The 22,294-nt window shown below is 42.2% G+C and overlaps 1 protein-coding gene across 1 annotated transcript; it reads left to right on the top strand.

The window, feature by feature from the left end:
• Positions 1-8,897: 8,897 nt before the first annotated feature.
• Positions 8,898-22,218, top strand: THUMPD1 (THUMP domain 1 NAT10 acetyltransferase adaptor). The gene is made up of 5 exons (XM_080681877.1): positions 8,898-9,237; positions 10,485-10,659; positions 11,613-11,861; positions 17,761-18,186; positions 21,612-22,218. Exons 1-4 carry the CDS (start codon positions 9,010-9,012, stop codon positions 18,159-18,161), a joined length of 1,053 nt encoding a protein of 350 aa, XP_080538003.1. The 5' UTR covers positions 8,898-9,009; the 3' UTR covers positions 18,162-18,186; positions 21,612-22,218.
• Positions 22,219-22,294: the final 76 nt, after the last annotated feature.

Below are 22,294 nucleotides of genomic sequence, written 5' to 3'. Positions count from 1 at the left end.
CCAAAATTGAACCCAGGACCCTTCAGTCTGCAGGCTGATGCTCTATCCACTGAGCCAAACCAATTAGGGCTCTATTCTTAATTTTTTGAGGAATCACCAGACTGCTTTCCACAGTGGTTGTATCAGTCTACACTTCCACCAGCAGGGAATGAGGGTTCCCTTTTTCTACAACGTCTCCAATACTTGTTATTGCTTTTCTTGTTGATAATGGCCACATTAACAGGTGTAAGTTTTGATTTGCATTTCCCTAATTGCCAATGAGGTTTAACATCTTTTCATATATCTAGTGGCTGTTCATATGTCTTCTTGGGAGAGGTGTATTTTCAGGTCCTCTACCCACTTTGTGATTAGGTTGTTTGTTTGGTGTTGAGTTTTACGAATTCTTTATATATTTTGGAAATTAAACCTTTGTCAGAGCTACTGTTTGCTGATATCATCTTCCATCTGGTTGGCTGCCTCTTAGTTTTGTTGTTCGTTTCTTTTGCTGTGCAGAAGCTTTTCAGTTTGATATAGTCCCATTCATTTATTTTTGCCTTTACTTCCCTTGCATTTGGGGTCAAGTTCATAAAATGTTCTCTATGACCAAGGTCCATAAGTTTAGTACCTATATTTTCTTCTATGTGACTTATTGTTTTGGGTCTTATATTTAGATCTTTGGCTCATTTTGAATTAATTTTTGTTCATTTTGTTCATTTGTTTGCATGTGGCTTTCCAGTTTCCCCAGCACCATTTATTAAAGAGACTATCTTTACTCCATTGTGTGATTCTGGCCCCTTTGTTGAAAATTATCTGCCCATATACATGTGATGTTATAGCTGAGCGCTCTATTCCATTCCATTGATCTGTGTGTGTGTTTCTCAGCCAATACCATGCTGTTTTGATTATGTAGCTCTGTGGTATAATTTGAAGTCAGCTAGCTGATACCTTCAGCTTCGTTCTTTTTTCTCAGGATTGCTTTGGCTACTTGGGGTCTTTTGTGGTTCCATACAAATCTGATGATTTCTTGTTCTATTTCCTTAAAAAATGACATTGCGATTTTGATGGGGATTGAATTAACTTTGTATATTGCTTTGGGTAATATAGTCATTGTAACTATGTTGATTCTTCCAATCCATGAACATGGATATTTTCCCATTTTGTTGTGTCTTTTTCAACCTCTTTTAATAATGCTTTGTAATTTTCAGTATATAGGTCTTTCACGTTCTTTGTTAAGTTTATTCCTAGGTATTTTATCCTTTTGATTGCAACTGCAAAAGGAATTGTTTTTTTTTTCTTCATTTCTTTTTCTGAAGTTTTGTTGTTAGTATACAGGAAGGCAATCAATTTTGCACATTGATTTGATATCCTGCAACTTGACTGTATTTTTTTATTGTTTCTAACAGTTTTTTGATGGAGTCTTTAGGGTTTTCTGTATTTAGAATCATGTCATCTACATGTAACTCAGCTGGTTGGGCATCCTCCATGCACTGAAAAGTTGCCCATTCGATTCCCCGTGAAGGCACATGTTCGGGTTTCGGGCTCCATCTCTGGTAGCAGGTGTGCAGAAGGCAGCCAATCAATGTTTCATGTTCACATGGATGTTTCTCTCTCACATGGATGTTTTTCTCTCCCTCTTCCTCCCCCCCCCAAAAAAAAAGAAATATTTCCAACATTGCCAAGGGAATTACTTTCTTAATGAAATAATGATGTAGTCATGGAGAAAAAATAAAAAGGAATAAACAAAGAAAAATAATCAAGAATAAGCAAAGGCTGAGTACTTCAGAGCTGGACTAAGGACCTGGTTCAGAAGAAAATAAGTGGAAGTGTTATCTGTGATTGCCAAGGGATGGAGGGGCATTGCAATTCTAACATCTAGACTGGGGGTAGAAGATATGCATATTTTTCTGACCTAATAGGGGTACTCCTAGCATAGTCAGCACATATGAAATACAATAAATTGAGTTTGGTTTTTCAAGTTTGCCTCCTGATTTGCAATTCCGGCATGGAGGACACAAATATGCTTGGAACTCAAAGTGAGTAGAAGGAAGGAAATAATAAATATCAGAATAGAGCCTGGCTAGTGTGGCTCAGTGGCTGATCATTGACCTACAAACCAGGAGATCACAGTGCGATTCCTGCTCACGGCACATGCCCAGGTTGTGGGCTCGATTGCCAGTGCAGGGTATGAAGGAGGCAGCTAATCAATGATTCTCTCTCATCATTAATGTTTTGTTGTGTTAATTTTTTTATTTTATTGATTTCAGAGAGGAAGGGAGGGGGGAGAGAGATAGAAACATCAATGATGAGAGAGAATCATTGATCGGCTGCCTCCTGCACGCCCCCTACTGGAGATTGAGCCTGCAACTCCTGGCATGTGCCCCTGACCAGAATCGAACCCAGGACCCTTTGGTCCGCACGCTGACGCTCTATCCACTGAACCAAACCAACTAGGGCATCATTAATGTTTTTATCTTTATCTCCCTTTCCCTTTCTCTCTGAAATCAATAAAAATGTATTTTAAATAAATAAACAAATGAATAAATAAGTAAATAAATAATATTAGAGTAGAAACAAATGAAATGGAGACAAAAAATAGACAAACTATCAATGAAACCAAGAGCTGGTTCTTTGAAAAGATAAACAAGGTTGATAAATCTTTAAGCATACTCATCAGGAGGGGGGAGGGCCAAGTAAATAAACTAGAAATGAAAGAATAGTAATAACTGACACTACAGAAATACAAAGAATCATAAGAAAATATTATGAGCAATATGTCAACAGATTGGACAATCTAGAAGAAATGAATAAATTCCTACACATATACAATCTTCCAAGACTGAATCAAGGAGAGAGAGAAAATCTGAACATGCCTATTACAAGCAACAAAATTGAAGCAGTAATTGAAAGAACTTCCAAAAAAACAAAAGTCCATGTGGCTTCACAGGTGAATTTTATCAAGCATTCAAAGACTAACACTTATTCTTCTCAAACTATTTCAAAAAATTCAAGAGGAGAGAAGACTCAAGCTCATTTTACGAGACCAGCATTGTCCTAATTCCAAAACCAGAAAAGACACTATCATGAAAGAAAATTATAGGCCAATATATTTTTTGAACATAGATGCAAAAATCCTAAACAAAATATTAGCAAGCTGAATTCGGCAAAACATTAAAAAGATCATATACCATGACCAAGTGGGATTCATTCCTGTGATGCAAGAACAGTTCAACATCCACAAATCATTTATTGTGAAACACCACATAAAGTGAAAGAGAAAAATTATATGGTCATATCAATAGATGTAGAAAAGCATTTGACAAAATCCAGCACCCATTTATAACTCTCAGGAAAATGGGATTAGAGGGAACATATCTAAACATAATAAAGGCCATATATGACAAACCCACAGCCAAAATCATATTCAACATTATAAGACACTGAAGAAGATACAAATAAATGGAAGCACATACAGTGTTCATGGATAGGAAGAATTAATCTTGTTAAAATCACTCTTATTCAACATAGTGCTGGAAGTGCTAGCCACAGAAATCAGAAAAGAAGAAACGATAAAACGCATCCAAATTGGAAATGAATAAATAAAACTGTCATTATCTGCAGAGGACATGATACTATATACAGAGAACCCTAAAGATCCCATCAAAAAACTACTAGACCTGATAAATAAATTCAGTAAAGTAGTAGGATATAAAATAAATATTCAGAGATCAGTTACATTTTTAAAAATATATTTTATTGATTTTTAGACAGAGAGAAAGGGAGAGGGGGCAGAGAGAAAGAGAGAGCGAGAGAGAGAGAGAGAGAGAGAGAGAGAGAGAGAGAGAAACATGGATGAGAGAGAGAAACACTGATTGATTGCCTCCTGTATGCACCCACAACTGGGATAGAACCCACAACCTGGGTATGTGCCCTGACTGGGAATTGAACCAGTGACCTTTCGGTGCCCAAGATGACACTCAACCAACTGAGCCACACTGACCAGGCCTTGGTTGCATTTCTATAAACCAATAATGAATGATCAGAAAGGGAAACTAAGAAAACAATTCCATTTACATTTGTATCAAAAAGACAGACAAACAAACAAACAAAACACACCTAGGAATAAATTTAACTAAGGATATAAAAGTCCTATACTTGGAAAATTATAAGACACTGAAGAAGATACAAATAAATGGAAGCACTTACCGTGCTCATGGATAGGAAGAATTAATCTTGTTAAAATGTTCATACTATCCAAAGCAATTTATAGATTCAATATAATGATTATCAAAATACCAATGGCATTTTTCACAGATCTAGAACAAATAATTCAAACATTTATATGGAACCACGAAAGACTAAAATAGCCACAGCAATCTGGAGGAAAAAGAAAAAAGTTGGAGGTATCTTGGCACCTGATACCAAACTGTACTACAAGGATTCCTAGTAATCAAACAGCATGGTATTGGCATAAAAATAGACACACAGACCAATGGAACCAAACAGAAATAAACCCACACTTATATGGTCAATTAATAAATGACAACGGCGATAAGAACATACAGTGTGATAAAGGCCGTGTATTCAATAAATGGTGTTAAAAATATTGGACAAGTACATGCAAAAAAATGAAACCTTCTTATACCATATACAAGAATAAACTCAAAATGGATTAGACTTCAATTTAAGACTCAAAACCATAAAACTAGAAGAAAAGATAGGTAATAAAAATCTCAGAAGAGGCATCCAAATTGGAAATGAAGAAGTAAAACTGTCATTATTTGCAGATGACATGATACTGTATATAGAGAACCCTAAAGATTCCACAAAACACTAGTAGAAATGTCATTTGGAAATGTCATTTGGATGATATTTCTCTTAGTGATATTTTTTCTGACATCTTCAGAAGGGCAAGGGAAACAAAAGAAAAACTAAACAAATGGGACTACAGTAAACTAAAAAATTTTTGCACAGCAAGAGAAACCATCAACAAAATGAAGAGACAACCTACAGAATGGGAGAATATATTCACCAATGATACATCTGATAAGGGATTAATATCCAAAATTTATAAAGAACTCATATCGCTCAACACCAAAACAAACAAACAAACAAACAAACAAACAACCCACTTAAAAAAATGGGCATAGGACCTGAATAGACACTTCACCAAAGATGTCATACAGATGGCCAACAGATATATGAAAAAAATGCTCAATGTTACTAATCATTAGAAAAATGCAAATCACAACCTATCAGATGGCTATCCTATCTAATAAAGAGGAAATATGCAAATTGACTGTCACACTGTCACAAAGATGGAGGCGCCCACAGTGGAGGCGGGGTTTTCATAACACAAGATGGCTGCACCCACAGCAGAGGCCGAGTTCCCTTAATGAGCCTTAAGGAGCAATCAGCAGGGACCTGAGCCTGTGCCCCCCACCAGGTGGGGCTTGACAGGGGACTTCAAGCAGTACCCACCCACCCCCACCCGGCAGGGCTTGATGGGGGACCTCAGGCCGCCCTGCCCGCCCTGCAGGGCTTGACAGGGGCCCTGAAGCTGCATCCCCCACCCGGCGCCGGATCAGGGGACCTGAGGTTGCGCCCCCCGCCTGGCGGGGTTTGACAAGGATGGGGCCGGCTGGGTCTGGATCTCACCCAATGGGGGTGGGGCTGACTGGGTCTGGGTCTTGTGCAATTATGAGGTGCCGCGAGTGGGCGGGGACTTAACTCTGGGTCCTGCAGTATACCCCAGATGCTGACAAGAGGAAGATTTTTCATATACATTTTACTTATTTTCTTTCATCTCTGACACTTCAATTATAGAGAAAGGGCAAATAGAAATCCTATCTAATAAAAGAGTAATATGCAAATTGACTGTCACTCCAATGCACAAGATGGCCGCCCCCATGTGGTCAAAGATGGCTGCCACAAGATGGCTGGCAGGGGAGGGCAGTTGTGGGCAATCAGGCCAGCAGGGGAGGGCAGTTGGGAGGGACCAGGCCTGCAAGGGAAGGCAGTTGGGGGTGATCAGGCCTGCAAAGAAGGTCCGTTAGGGGTGACCGGGCTGGCAGAGGAGGGCAGTTGGGGGTGACTGATCCTGCAGGGGAAGGCAGTTGGGAGGTCCCAGGCCTGCAGGGGATGGCAGTTGGGGGGACCAGGCCGGCAGGGGAGGGCAGTTGGGGGGGACCAGGCCTGCAGGGGAGGGCAGGTGGGGGCGACCAGGCCGGCAGGGGAGGGCAGTTAGGGGTGACCAGGCCTGTAGGGGAGGGCAGTTAGAAGCAACCAGGCCAGCAGGGGAGGGCAATTAGGGGCAATCGGGCAAGCAGCAGAGCAGTTAGGTGTCGATCAGGCTGGCAGGGGAGTGTTTAGGGGTGATCAGGCTGGCAGGCAGAAGTGGTTAGGGGCTATCAGGCAGGCAGGCAGGCGAGTGTTTGGGAGCCAGCAGTCCTGGATTGTGAGAGGGATGTCGGTGGGATTGGGCCTAAACGGGCAGTCGGACATCCTTTGAGGGGTCCCAGATTGGAGAGGGTGCTAGCTGGACTGAGGGACACCCCCCCCCCATGGATTTCATGCACCGGGCCTCTAGTATTAAAATATTTCCTCTAATTAATCCCCCTTTAATGTGCATGAAGTTCATGCACCGGGCCACTAGTCATTAATAAATCAACAAAGAACAAGTGTTGCTGAGGATGTGGAGAAAAAGGAACCCTAGTGCACTGCTGGTGGGAATGCAGATTGGTGCAACCACTCTAGAAAACAGTATGGAGGGTCCTCAAAAAATAAAAAATGAAATAGCCTTAAACCTAGCAATTTCTCTTCTGGGTATTTATCTGAAGAAACGGAAAACACTTTTATTACAGTTTTATTTACAATAGCCAAGAAATGGAAGCAACCCAAGTGCCCATCATTAGATGAGTAGATAAAAAAGTTTTGTGCATATATATATATATATATATATATACACACACATATATATATATATGATTGAATATTACTTGGCCATAAGAAAGAATGAAATCTTAACTTTTGGGACAGCATGGATGAATCCAGAAGGTATTATGCTAAGTAAAATAAGTCAAACAGAACAACAAACACCCTATGACTTCACTTATATGTGGAATATAGAAATAAAATGAAACAACAAAAACCAACTCATAGGCACAGAGAACAGACTGGTAGTTGCCAGAGGGGATGAGGGTTGAAGGGCTGGGTGAAAAGGGTGAAGGGATTAAGAAGTACAAATTGGGCCCTAACTGGTTTGGCTCAGTGGATAGAGTGTCGGCCTGTGGACTGAAAGGTCCCAGGTTCAATTCCGGTCAAGGGCATGTACCTTGGTTGCGGGCACATCCCCAGTAGGAGGTATGCAGGAGGCAGCTGATCGATGTTTCACTCTCATTGATGTTTCTAACTCTCTATCCCTCTCCCTTCCTCTTTGTAAAAAATCAATAAAAATATATTAAAAAAAAAAAAGAAGTACAAATTGGTAGTTACACAATAGTCATGGGATGTGAAGTACAGCATAGGGAATATAGTTAATAATACTGTATTGTGTCAGGGGTACTAGACTTTTTAGGGGCATTACTTCATAAGTTATATAAATGTGTAACCACTATGCTGTATACCTGAAACTAATTACAAAATAAATCATATTGAAAAATAAAATATATACTTGGGGCTCAAATTATACAGTGTTTTTATTTTTATCTGTTTGCCAACTTCTAAGATCCTGGTGCCAGAGGGCAGTATATGGGCAACGGAAATGTAGCCAGAAGAAAGTCAGACTCTTTGGGAGACCAATGCCCTTTTCTAGCTTGGTTCAGTGAGGTGAGGACTTGGGTGTATTTTCCTTCTTAAGCTTTCCTTGATTATCTTTTTCTTTTTCATGTTAGTTCAATTTGACAACATTTTTTGATTATTTAATATGGACAGGGCACTATGCTAGGCACTTAGGATGAAAGGATAAATAAAACAAGTTTCAGCCAGCTCTTTCTCTGCTTCCTGACACCACAGCAATGCCACCTAATGAGATTCTTCTTCACAACCAACCAAGGACCTCTAGAAATCTGTGCTATGCAATCTCCACCAATGGCATTCTGAAAAGTAAAGGCTGCTCTCAAACTATAGGTAGAAGCAAAAAATCAGTGTTGACATACTTTTCGGAGACTGGTAGATTTGGGGTTAGAACCAAAAGTGAGGAATGTGGTTTCCTGCCCAAATCAAGTGCACCTGGAACAGTAATTCACCAAAAGGTTACTGTCCCTTGTTGCAAGATCAGTGTCAAATAAACGTGTGTGAAGAATCTGATAGACAGTATTTTTGGTATTAATATAAATGTATTTCACAAATTAAAATGTTCCCATAGAGACAATTTAATGTTAAGAAGTTTGGCTAAGTTTCCTTGTATTTTTTATTTCTCATTGTGATAATCAGGTTTCTGACTTCAAGAGATCCTTGTACTTTGTGTCCTGTTTTTCTTTGTACCTTGGGCTGAGGTCCTGCAATAGGAGTATTAAAGAAAGAAAAGTGTATTGAAAATGCACATTTTAATAGGAGCAAAAAATAGGGTGTTTTGGAAGGCCCCGTTGACTTCTAAGAAACGTTGGCTTGTAAGAGGAATGTAAGAAGTGTGTCTTGCTTTTCAATAGCCTCTACCTCAGTATAGGGCAATTACTGGCACATAGGTGCTTAATAAATATTGAATCAATGAATATTAATACGTAAATGAAACGATGCTTTGCAAACTCCATCTATATGCCCTTAAAGACCAGCTTCACAGGCCACTGCTCCAGGGAAACCCCTCCTTCCGGGGCGAGGGTGGGGCGGAGGCGCGGGGGGGGGGGGGGGCGGGGGAGGGGACGGGGCGCCACCCCGCCCACCGGACCGCGGGCTTTAGGACCAGCGCAACCGGAAACAGCTTGGAGGCGGGGCTACGGGAGACCTTCGCGCGTCCCGGCGTGGCACCGGCGCCAGCGGAAGGGTCGCCACCGCCGCCGCGGAGCAGCGCGTTTCTCGCCGGCGCCCTGCGCGCACATGGCGAGCCCTGCGCAGCCACCCCCGCGCGGCGGCGGAAAACGCAAGGGGAAGGCGCAGTATGTGCCAGCCAAGCGCGCCCGGCACGGCGACGGCGCGGGCCCGCGGCAGCTGGAGCCCGGGCTGCAGGGCGTCCTCATTACCTGCAACATGAACGAGCGCAGGTGTGTGGAGGAAGCCTACAGCCTGCTCAACGAGTATGGAGACGACTTGTATGGGCCGGAGAAGGTAGGGCCTGCGCCGGGGGCTACCGTCAGGCTTTTGAACAAGGAAGGCCGCCCGCCTTCAGACGCATGCGCGAGCCCCGCGCCTGCGCGGGAGGGGCGTGGCCTCTCACTTCCTGCCCCCTCGCATTTTCCGGTAGCGGAGCCGTGTGGCGTTTTGAGCGGGAAATGCTGCCATCTTGCATTTGCTTCCGGTTATTAATCGCGGCGGCCCCTACCTATAGACTGCTTCTTGCGGTCCAGGCTTGTGTTTCTCACGAGCGCCTTGTGAAGTGATGTTCAGGAGAACACCGAGGGTTAAGTAGGTGAAGGAGAGGGCCCAAGGTCACAAGAAGCAAACTTGATTGGTCCGCATGGATTTTGCCATGTGGTACCACTGTCTGAGCACCTTGGCTGTAGTAATGTCTGTCCTAATTGGTATCTCTGAAATAGTGGGTTTAGTATTAGTTCTAGTTATTTCTCAAATGCATGTATAAACACATTTTCAAAGTATAAACTTTTGTACTGTAGCACTTCAAATTTAATTGCCCCGTCGCAGTTTGCAAATCATTATATTCTTGGCTTAGGATCTAGACTAACACCTGTATGGACACCCCCCCAGAGTTAAATGAAGGAGGGCTGATACCCAGGGGCTCGGGCTTGGGCACAACATGCCATGTTATTCTGCTGACTTAGATAACAAAGAGAATAATGATAGTACTTTTTAAGGTTGACTGAAAAGTTGCTTATGTACATAAACTACCTCCTGATGTATGGTAATGGCCCCAGAAATGTGCACACTTACTAGTACCTGATTGGCAACTCCATTGAGGGGGCAGAGAACTGGGCAAGTAGTGCTTGTCCTTTCTACACTGCTACCTAGAGCAAGTTCCTTGAATTATTTGTTTCCTGTTCTTCATTAGAACACGAATAACCGTTTTTAATTCCACAACAACATGGTCTAATCTCACCCAAGGGAGAGTGTCATTAGGCACAAAGGTATCTAGGGATGGGATGAAGGTCCACCCTGGAATGATTTATCTGATGATCATATTTCTCTCTGTCCCTGACTGTTAAGGTGTTTTTGGAAACATTTTCAAATGATAAGCACCACAATCCTCATTTTGGAAGAAGTGATATCTCAGTATCTTAATGAAAAGTTTTGTTGTCAATATTGAGCTGTCTGCCACTGGGGGTTTCACATAAGTAGTTTATTACAGCTTTTCACATGCGCTGTTACGGCTTCTCTGCTCATTAGTTTTATGCAAACAGTTTACAGACAAGGATCAGCAGCCCTCTGGAAGCGAGGGAGAGGACGACGATGTGGAGGCCGCCTTGAAGCAAGAAGTTGGTGACATTAAAGCGTCTACGGAGATGAGGCTGAGAAGATTCCAGTCAGTGGAGAGTGGAGCGAATAATGTAGTCTTCATCAGGACACTTGGGATAGGTGTGTCTGGCTAATATGCCTTGAGATTACTGATCCTATAATATCTGGCCATCTCCCCATCACAGAGCACTAGCTCCCTCACTACAGTCTTAAGCACGAGGCATACAGAAAGGCAGAATGGGGTGGTGGACATAGCACTGGCTCAGGAGTAGAAACTTGGGTTTGCCATTTTCTTTGTATGTAACTTTAGATAAAACAAGTACATGCACTATCTAAAAGGGGCAGCCGCTACCCTGCTCCAGCCCATTTGGAATGGCTTCCGACTCTAGGGAATGTGGTCCTGGTAGGGCCACATCTTCTGGTTTTTCAAAAGAAGTTGGAATTCTGGAGAAGTTCCTAGATTTTTAAATGCAGTTAACTAATTTAAACGTATTGAAAGCACTGAGCAGCCCCAATCAGATTTGTATATTATTAGGATGTGACCTAAGGACTACCGCCTGACCTTGTGCAGGTCATGGTCTGGGGCTCTTCTAAGGTCTGAGATCTAGATTTATGTACAAACTTAGCTTCTGGATTGATTAAATCTTTTTAAGTGATTTGCAGATTCTTGCTTGTTTTTGTAAAATGTGTACTATTTATTGTTTGTTACTTAGATAGTTGCCATTTTTTATAGGAAAACAGTATGGTTTTATCATTGAATAAGTCAGATATCATAAAAATGTAACTCCGCTATCTTCCTGAACAGTTGTTTTTGGTAAAAGCAGTAATGCTGAAGAGTTAAAATACTAGATATGGTATTAATACATAGTAGGCATTGAAGAAATACTAGTTGGAAAACATGGTTGGTTAGACTTATTTAAAATTCATTATGATCACTTCTTATACTCTATTGTCCACTTATGTCACTGACAATGAAAATTCATTTTAGAGAGTTTGAAGAGGCTTTAAAATGTCTGAAAACTTAGATTCTCAACTTGTCTGTTTTGTGCTGTTTTTTTTTCCTTTTCTCGTAGAACCTGAGAAACTAGTACATCATATTCTCCAGGATATGTACAAAACCAAGAAGAAGAAGACCCGGGTTATTCTACGAATGTTACCCATCTCAGGCACATGCAAGGCTTTCTTAGAAGATATGAAAAAATATGCAGAAACTTTTTTGGAACCCTGGTTTAAAGCTCCAAATAAAGGGACATTTCAGATTATATATAAAGCTCGAAATAACAGTCATGTGAATAGAGAAGAAGTTATCAAAGAATTGGCAGGTAAATTTCTCTTAGTGATTTTACATTGGGGTGCAAGGTAATTCTTATTCTTGTTTGTACGAATTTTTTTTAGGAAACTCCACACTGTTTTCCAAAGTGATTGCACCAGTCTACATTCCCACCAACAGTGCTCCCTTTTCTTCACATTTTCAACAGCTCTTGTTGATTGATTTATTGATGATAGCCATTCTGACAGGTGTGAAGTGTTATCTAATTGTGGTGTGATTTGCATCTCTCTAATGATTAGTGACGTTGAGCATCTTTTCATGTGTCTATTAGCCATCTGTGTGTTGCCTTTGGAGAAGTGTCTACACAGGTCTTCTGCCCACTTTATATATATATATATATATGTATATATATATTTTAATTGATTTCAGAGAGGAAGGAAGAGAGAGATAGAGAGATAGAAACATCAATAATGAGAGAGAATCATTGATTGGCTGCCTCCTGCACGTCCCATGCTGAGGATCGAGTCTGAAACCCAGGCATGGGCAGTGACCGGGAATCAAACTGTGACCACCTGGTTCATAGGTTGACCATCAACCACTGAGCCACGCTGGCTGGCCCCACTTTTTAATTGGGTTGTTTGTTTTTCTGGTTTTGAATTGTCTGAGTTCTTTATAAATTTTGATATTAATCCCTTATTGGACATGTCATTGGTGATTATGCTCTCCCATTCTGTAAATTGTCTCTTCATTTTGCTGTACAAAAATTTTTTAGTTTACTGTAGTCCCATTTGTTTATTTTTTCTTTGTTTTCTTTGCCCAAGAAGAGGTGTTGGAAGAATATCGCTACGAGAAACGTCCGAGATGTTCTTCTAGGGGTTTTATGGTTTCGAGAGTTCAAATTTATGTTTTTAATCCATTTTGAGTTTATTCTTTTTTAAAAAATATATATTTTATTGATTTTTTACAGAGAGGAAGGGAGAGGGATAGAGAGAAACATCCATGAGAGAGAAACATAGATCAGCTGCCTCCTGCACACCTCCTACTGGGATGTGCCTGCAACCAAGGTACATGCCCTTGACCAGAATTGAACCTGGGACCCTTCAGCCCGCAGGCCGACGCTCTATCCACTGAGCCAAATCGGTTAGGGCTTGAGTTTATTCTTACGTATGAAGTAAGAAAGTGGTCTGGTTTTCTTTTCTTTTTTTTTTTTTTGGCATGTATTCATCCAATTTTTCCAGCACCATTTATTGAATAGACTGTTTTTGTCCCATTGTACGTTCTTGCTTCCTTTATCAAAGATTAATTGACTGGATAGGGGTGGGTTTATCTCTGGACTCTCTCTGGTTCCATGATCTATGTATCTGTTTTTATGCCTGTGCCATGCTGTATTGATTTCGATGGCTTTGTAGTATAGTTTGATATTAGGTAGTGTGATACTTCCCACTTTGTCTTCTTTTTTCAAGATATCTGTCGCTGTCCTGGTCCATGTGGCTTAGTTTGTTGGAGTGTGGTCCCATGCACCAAAGGGTTGTGGGTTCAGTTCCTGGTCAGGGCACATATCCAAGTTGTGGGTTTGATCCCCAGTCAGGGTGCATATGGGAGGCAGCCAATCGATGTTTCTCTGTTACATCTATCTTTCCCTCTCTCTCCCTCTCGCTTCCTCTCTCACTAAAATCAGTTAAAAAAAATAAAAGATTTCTGTCACTATTTGGGTCTTTTGTGTTTCCATACAAATTTTTGGATTATTTGTTCTAGTTCTGTGAAATATACCATTGGAATTTTGATAGGAATTGTGTTGAATCTATAGATTGCACGGTATATATTTCTACTTATTAGTATCTTCTTTGATTTATTTCTTCAATGTTTTATCATTTTCTGTAATCTCCTTGGTTAAATTTATCCCTAGGGCCCTGGCTGGTATGACTCATTTGGTTGGATAGTCAACCCATGCAATGGAAGGTCTTGGAGTTGATTCCCAGTCAGGGCACATACCTAGGTTGTGGGTTCAACCCCCAGTTGGGGCAAGAATGGGAGGCAACCGATTGATATAGTCTCTCACAGCCATGGTTCTCTCTCTCTTTCTCTCCCCCTTCCTCCCCCCATCTTTCTACCCCTCCCTTCCTCCTTCTCTGGAATCAATAAAATAAATTTATTCCTAGGTATCTTTTATGCAGTTGTAAATGGATGTGTTTTTAATTTTCCTTTCTGATAGTTCATTATCTATATATATAAAAGCCTAAGCGACCGTTATGACCAGTTGACCAGTCGCTATGATACACACTGACCACCACGAGGCAGACACTCAATGCAGGAGCTGCCCCCTGGTGTCAGTGCGCTCCCACAGCCGGACAACTTCCCCCAGCCAGGCGGCCGGCCAGCCTCCTGTGGCCTTCCCTCCCCCCCCTTGCCCCTCCCCTCCCCCCTGCTGGCAGGGACTGGGCGAGAAGGCCCTGATAGCCGGCCAGGCCTAGGGACCCTACCTGTGCACAAATTCATGGTCCGGGCCTCTAGTTGTCATATAAAAACGCAACTGATATTTGGGTATTTATTGTGTATCCTGCTACCTTACTGAATTCATGTATCAGTTTTAGTAGTTTTTTTGTGTGGAATATACAGGGCTCTCTATATACAGTATTGTGTCATCTGCAAATAATAACAGTTTTACTTATTCTTATCCAATTTGGATGCCTTTTTTTTTTAATTTCTTTATTGATTAAGGTATTACATATGTGTCCTTATTCCCCCATTACCTCCCACCTCCCATTCATGCCCCAACCCCCCTGTTGTTTGTGTCCATTGATTAGGCTTATATGCATGCATATAAGTCCTTCGGTTGATCTCTCCCCAGTTTGGATGCCTTTTATTTCTTCTTGTAGGATCACTGTGGCTAGGACTTCTAGTGCTATGTCGAATAAGAGTGGTGAAAGTGGACATCCCTGTCTTGTTTCTGACTTTAAGGGAAACACTTTTAGTTTTTCCTTATTGAGTATGCTGTTGGCTGTGAGTTTGTTATATGTGGCCTTTATTATGTAGAGACTAGTGGCCCAGTGCATAAAATTCATGCACATTAAAACGGGATTAATTAGAGGAAATATTTTAATATTGCTATTTGCCCTTTCTCTATAATAGAAGTGTCAGAGATGAAAGAAAATTAGTAGAATGTATATGAAAATCTTCCTCCTGTCAAAGTCTGGGGCGCACCACGAGTCAAGTCCCTGCCCACCCATGTGCACCTCAAAATTGCGCGAGACCCAAACCTGGCCGTCCCCCTCCCCCCTCCATTGGGCTAGATCCAGACCCAGCTGGTCCCACACTTGTCAAGCCCCGCCAGGCAGGGGGTGCAGCCTCAAGTCCCCAGGCCCGGCACCAGGGCAGGGGCACAGCTTGAGGTCCCACAGCCTGGGCCGGGGGTCCAGCCTTGAGGTCCCCCGTCAAGCCACGTCAGGTGGGGGACACGGCCTGAGATCCCCTGTCAAGCCCCGCTGGGCGGCGGGCTCAGTCTCCGGTCTCCCGGCCTGGCACTGGGAGGGGGGTGCAGCCTCAGGTCCCCCAGCCTCGCGCCAGGATGGGGGGCGTGGCCTGAGGTCCCTTGGCCCAGCACCAGGGCCAGAGGCACACCTTGAGGTCCCCTGTCAAGCCCCACCGGGCAGGGGGTGAGGCCTCAGGTCCCCAGGCCCGGCGCCAAGGCGAGAGGCACTGCCTGAGGTCCTCCGGCCTGGCGCCAAGACGGGGAGCACAGCCTGAGGTCCCCCAGCTTGGCACCAGGGCCGGAGATGTGGCCTGAGGTCTCCCGTCAAGCCCTGCTGGGTGGGGGGCGCGACCTGAGGTCCCCTGTCAAGCCCTAAGGGGCAGGGCGGGGTGGGGGCAGCCTCAGGTCCCTGGTGATTGCTCATTAAGGTCTCCGCTGTGGGTGCAGCCATCTTGTGTTATGGAAACCCCGCCTCCACTGTGGGCACAACCATCTTGTGTTACGGAAACCACCTGCCTCCACTGGGGGTGCCGCCACCTTTGTGGCAGAGGTATGGTCAATTTGCATATCCCCTCTTTATTATATAGGATATGTTTCCTCTGTTCCCACTTTGCTGAGAGTTTTTATCATAAATGGGTGCTGGATTTTGTCAAATGCTTTTTTGCATCTATTGATATAAAGAATTGACCTATGACCCAGCGATTCCAGTCCTGAAAATATGTCCAAAGAAGCCCAAAACACTAATTCGAAAGAATGTATGCATTACCATGTTCATTGCAGCATTATTTACAATAGCCAAGATATGGAAGCAACCCAAGTGCTCATCAATAAACAAGTGTATAGAAAACCTATGATACATCTACATAACACACAATGGAGTACTACTTGGGTTGTACTTTTTGCGACAGCACAGATGGATCTAGAGCAGTGGTTCTCAACCTTCCTAATGTCGCGACCCACAGGTTGAGAACCGCTTGAAGGGTCGCCTAAGTCCATCGGAAAACACAGATATTTACATTACGATTCATTAACAGTAGCAAAATTACAGTTATGAAGTAGCAACGAAAATAATTTTATGGTTGGGGTCATCACAACTTGAGGAACTGTATTAAAGGGTCGCGGCATTAGGAAGGTTGAGAACCACTAATCTAGAGGATATTATGCTAAGTGAAAAAAGTCAGACAGAGAAAGACAAATACCATATAATTTCACTTATATGTGGAATCTGAAGAACAGAATAAATCTAGAGACTCAGGTACAGCGAACAGAGTGACGATTGATAGAGGGGAGGGGGTTGGAGGACTGGGTGAAAAGGTGAAGGGATTAAGAAGTACAAATTGGTAGTTAAAGAATAGTCACAGGAATGTAAAGCACCACATAAGGAATATAGTCAACAATATAATTATGATAAAAGGGTAATATGCTAACTAGACTGGGAGACCTTCAGATGTCTTTCCGGACAAAGCCATGGTGGTGGGGCCGAGGCAGAGGTGGTTAGGAGCAATCAGGCTAGGAGGGGAGGGCAGTTGGGGGTGATCAGGTCAGTGGGGAGGGGCAGTAGTTGGGGGCAAGCAGGCTGACGGGCGGGGCAGTTGGATGCTATCAGGCCAGCAGTTGGGGGCGAGCAGGCTGGCAGGGAGGGCAGTTGGGGGCGAGCAGGCTGGCAAGGGGGCAGTTGGGGGTGAGCAGGCCAGCATGGGGGGGGCAGTTGGGGGCAATCAGGCAAGCAAGCAGAGTGGTTAGGGGCGATCAGGCAGGGAGGCAGGTGAGCAGTTAGGAGCCAGTGGTCCCGGATTGTGAGAGGGATGTCCGACTGCCGGTTTAGGCCCGGTGGGATCGGGCCTAAACCAGCAGTCAGACATCCCCCGAGGGGTCCCAGATTGGTGAGGGTGCAGGCTGGGCTGAGGGACACCGCTCCCACCCCCACCCCCCGTGCACGAATTTCATGCACTGGGCCACTAGTATGATTATGAATGAGGTCAGGTGGGTAATATCGGTGGGGGTCAGGGGGACCATTCCATAAATTATGTGTTTGTCAAACCACTATACTGTTCTTCTGAAACTAATACAGAATAATATCAAATGTAAATTATAATTGAAAAAAATAATTTTGTAGAAATAAGTTTTTAAAGGTTTAAGGCTTACATTTTTTAGTGTAGAGCAAATACATAAAAATGTCTTTAAAATAATATCAAACCTAACTGATTTCTGTATGTTGGATATGAGGTTTTCTGATAGTTAGATATTAACTCTTTTCCAAACCAAGATTGAATTTTTCTTTGGAAAATAATTACTCTTATTAAAGGGTTTCATTTGCATTTATTTTTTGAAAGAGTTCAGGGTATGTGACAGGCCTATGTGGAAGAGTGGACTTGTTTTGGTTTAACAAGTCCCAGGCAGAGAGATGAAAGAAAGTTTTTGTATCCATGAAGCTTCACAGTATCCTCTCAGCCTAAGTTTTTCCCTCTTCTTTTTGTTACAGGAATAGTAGGAAGCCTCAACTCAGAAAACAAAGTGGATCTTACCAACCCACAGTACACAGTGGTAGTAGAAATCATTAAAGCTGTCTGCTGCCTGAGTGTTGTGAAAGATTACGTGTTGTTCAGGAAGTATAATCTCCAGGAGGTGGCCAAGAGCGCTCAGGACCCGCAGCCGCTTGACCCCAAGCAGACAGCCCAAGCAGGAAATGGGGAAGAAGCTAAATTGGAAGCTGGTGACAGATCAAATCAAAATGACCCAGAAGGAGGAAAAAATAGCCAGCAGGTACCAGAGAATAGTGAGGAGCAGGGGCAGGCAGAACCTGTATCTGAGACACAGGTGGCAAACGAGGGAGAAGCTAAACCTGAACTTGCAAGTCAAGTCACAGAAGGATCAGAGTCATAGGAAAAAAAGTCATTTGATGTTGGAGGTGAGTTTCTCTACTGGGATTCTGCGAGCTGTTGCTGGGGTTCCATATAAAATTGCTACTGAAAATTTTGTTTTTGAACTTGTGCTTGTATAACGCCGTGCTGACATAGTGAGCAGTGACGGAGCAGCCCTGCTGACAGTTTCCTTAGAACAGTGGTTCTCAGCCTTCCTAATGCCGCGACCCTTTAATACAGTCCTCATGTTGTGGTGACCCCCCAACCATAAAATTATTTTCATTGCTACTTCATAACTGTAATTTTGCTACTGTTATGAATCGTAATGTAAATATCTGTGTTTTCCAATGGTCTTAGGTGACCCCTGTGAAAGGGTCGTTCGACCCCCAAAGTGGTCACGACCCACAGGTTGAGAACCGCTGCCTTAGAGATTGTGTCCGCCTGTATGGCAGAGTGCAGTGGGCCCCCACTGGGGTGAGCTAGACGCTGTGGTGATTGGCGAGCACCATTCACAAAGGGAGTGTGGTAGGAGTGGGACATTGCCACTCCCTCCTGACTACCTGTCACAGCATTGCTCACTGACTAATGGGGGCGAACTTCGAGGGAAATTTTCATTCTAAGGAACGAATTATTGTGTGTTGCAACTCAGTTGTCTCCTGATACTTTGTTGTAAACTGCAAAAACATGGGTTATAAAGTTTAGAAGTGAATTGTTTTGTGAAGTTTTTGAACTTTTTGTGATTTCTTATTTAGCTGTTATGCCCGTTTCGTATTTTATTAAAAATAAAATTTGTTTATTCCAAACAAATCTGATGGTCCGGTGCAAGCATTTTTGAAGGCAAGGTGTGAGGTAGAAGAGGACTGTGCTAGGCATAGAACACAGACATTTCTGATAAGGTTAGTGATGAAGAATTATAGTCTTTTGAGTTACTTGAGTATATTAGTGCAACAAGGGACAGAAAGAAATTCTTTCTTTACAGTGAAAGCTACTTCGTAATGGTTTTATATGGACGTATAATCCAAGCTGTCCTATCCCAGGGTACATTGTCTGGAATGCACCCTATAAACCTAGCATTTGGTCCAGCAGTTGTAACTAAATCATAGCCATTTGATAAGTAAAGGTGATGATTATTTTAAACGATTTTTGGAATATTAAAATAGTAAAGCTTTTTTCAAAAAATCACATTCAGTGAAAAGGTTAGGAAGCAAATTATCTAGTAGCAGAACTTATTCCACAAAATAAAATCTCACATAGTTGGTAAGAATCTAATAATACCAACATTGAAATGCTAGGGCAAGAAGTTAAATTGAAAATATTTTATCCAATTTAATAAATTGACTTATATATCACATGATGCTAAAAAGTTTTCTTTTGTCATTAACTGCAAAGTAGCAATTTATCTGGGTTGATGAGTCAACAGATTCCACAAATATTTTTTAATTTACTTTTAATTTTTCAAGTACAGTTGACATTCAATATTATATTAGTTTCAGGTATATAGCATAGTGGTTAGACCAGGGGTGGGCAAACTTTTTGACTCGAGGGCCACAATGGGTTCTTAAACTGGACCGGAGGGCCGGAACAAAAGCATGGATGGAGTGTTTGTGTGAACTAATATAAATTTCAAAGTAAAGGAGCAGAGGGGAGAGCCAAGAGAACCGGATAGAACAGCCGGATCTGGCCCGTGGGCCGTAGTTTGCCCATGGCTGGGTTAGACATTCATATAACTATGATGAATATTTGACATAGTGCAGCAAGACAGGATTGATAAATGATGATGAAATTCAAGAAAACTTTTCTGCTGCTAGATGCCTCCCAAAACAAAGGCCAATATAAATTTAATCGGTCTTCATATCTGAAAAGCAAAGGTCTGTCATCTGTACTCCAGTGCCGATCAGTGGTTGGCTTCATGACACGTTTTGCCTCATTTAAAAAAAAATCTAATGTTGATATAGCACACTGCTCTCTCCACAGAGGTGCTGATATAAAACACTAGATGGAAGTTTTGGATAATGCTGCACAATGGTTACTTTATTAAAGACTTCACTTATGCAAGGATATATTTTTTAAACCCCTAAACTAAAACCTGAACAAAGAGCACACGACTCTCTTACATATAGAAGCCCTTGGGTTGAAGGTGAATTACCAGAGTACATACAAGAAAATACTGGGCCAGGTTTTGCTGAAGATGAAGAATGGCTAAGATATTTCTCATTGCATGAACAAACAAATATGTTTCTGCAAGGTCCTAGAGAAAAGATTTTTTCTTAAAAGTGACAAGATTCTTAGATTAAAAAGAAACGGACTCTGGAACAACCACTTGGGCTTGAGAGTGAAGAAAGTAACAAGTCCCAAGCCACTAACTCTCCTGGAAGAACTGCAAAACCAAATTAAATAGCATTTCCCTCCTTTGCCTAACACTTGTGTATGGCTGGGAGAGGAACCCCTTTCTGAGTCTCAGCCTGAGATTTTGTCTGGGAGAAGAAAATGAACTGCGTCCTACTCTGACACTGGATTTCTGTGACATAGAGTACCCTTCAGTTTAATGCTCTCATCAGACCATGAGGGTTCCTTTAATTTGAACGTTTTTTCAAGGGTTCCTCCAGGGCAAAACTGAAAAAAGCCGGAAGAGGCAGACACCAAAGGGGGTTGCAAAATTAAGAATATTAAAGGGCTGTGAAGTTAGCTTTTGAAGATTGATTCTTAAAAAAAAAAAAATTTGGAAATGCCCATCTAGTGTAGTTCAGTAGTTGAGCATTAACCCATGAACCAGGGCCCTGCCCGCCCCCCCCCCCCCAAAAAAAAAACACACCCTGTTTGATTGCCAGTTGGGGCCATGCAGGAGGCAGACAATGGATGTCTCTCATCAATGTTTCTATCTCTATCCCTCTCCCTCTCTATCTAAAATCAATAAAAACATTTTTTAAAAAAGTTTGGAAGTTTTACAAATGGTAAGTCTTCCCTCACCAATGGCTATGTTTGTTTAGAGCAGTGGTTCTCAACCTTCCTAATGGCGCAACCCTTTAATACAATTCCTCATGTTGTGGTGACCCCCAACCATAAAATTATTTTCGTTGCTACTTCATAACTAATTTTGCTACTGTTATGAATCGTAATGTAAATATCTGTGTTTTCTGATGGTCTTAGGCGACCCCTGTGAAAGGGTCGTTCGACCCCCAAAGGGGTCGTGACCCACAGGTTGAGAACCGCTGGTTTAGGGACTAGTGAGCATGTGTTGGCAAACCACACTAGAAGATTTGGATGGGCAAGGGGAATAGACAGGGCTGCTAATGCAGGTGAGGCTGGGACTTCCCTGCATGTCCTTACATACTTAGAATGTCAGCTCCTAATAGGTTGAAGTCAACTTGAAAGGATGATAAGAGCATTCAAAGTATCATTTTGGGGAACAGGATAGGATTCTGGTGCCTTCATCAGACTTGATCCAAGTCAAAGATTATTTTTATTTCAACAGTGCAAGACTCTGGGACTTGGAATTAAAGTGGCTGTACCTGCACCTGCAGAGCTGGGTTCCTTTAATTTCGTGAAAGCTGCTACTACAGGAAGATTCAGGTGTAGTCGTTTGTTTTACTCCCCACTGTGTTTGTTACGTTCAGGAGACCCGAGTGTGACCAGAGCTGACCTCCCAGCTGTAAAGGGCTGTGTTCTGTTGGAATCTGAGTTCATCCAGTGAGACTCATTTTCAAGGTTACCAACTTCATTTTCACTGACATTTGAGCATGTTATTCTATAAGTGACTAGGTTCCAGGTTAGAATTGAATGCTTTCTTTAAATTTTTCTTTTAAAAAAATTATGTCAGTTTTAAAAAGTAACCGTAATGTTGTGGTCCAGTAAACTTGTTTTGCTCTATGGAGAAATGAGCATTAAACTTGCTACTTTCAAACATGTTTCTCTAAAATTAAACATGATTTCTGAATGTTATTCTTACTTGCATTGCTTTTGGTTTTACTTGTCCTGATTTTGGTACAGCCAAATATCGAGCTTGTTTTTTTATAGTTTCTGATATTTTTAGAAAAAAATCAAAATAAAATTGTTCCATAAAGATTGGTGTTCTGTACTTTTTTTTCTCTTTCTGCCTCTTAATAAATCTCTTGCTTTATAGTAGACATAGCACAAAAGATGTTTATATGTCAAATT

Source organism: Plecotus auritus (genome assembly GCF_963455305.1).
Source record: "Plecotus auritus genome assembly, chromosome: 7".
Lineage (NCBI taxonomy): Eukaryota > Metazoa > Chordata > Mammalia > Chiroptera > Vespertilionidae > Plecotus > Plecotus auritus.
Note: the sequence above shows the minus strand (reverse complement) of the source record. Positions and strands in the feature narration are given on the sequence as shown.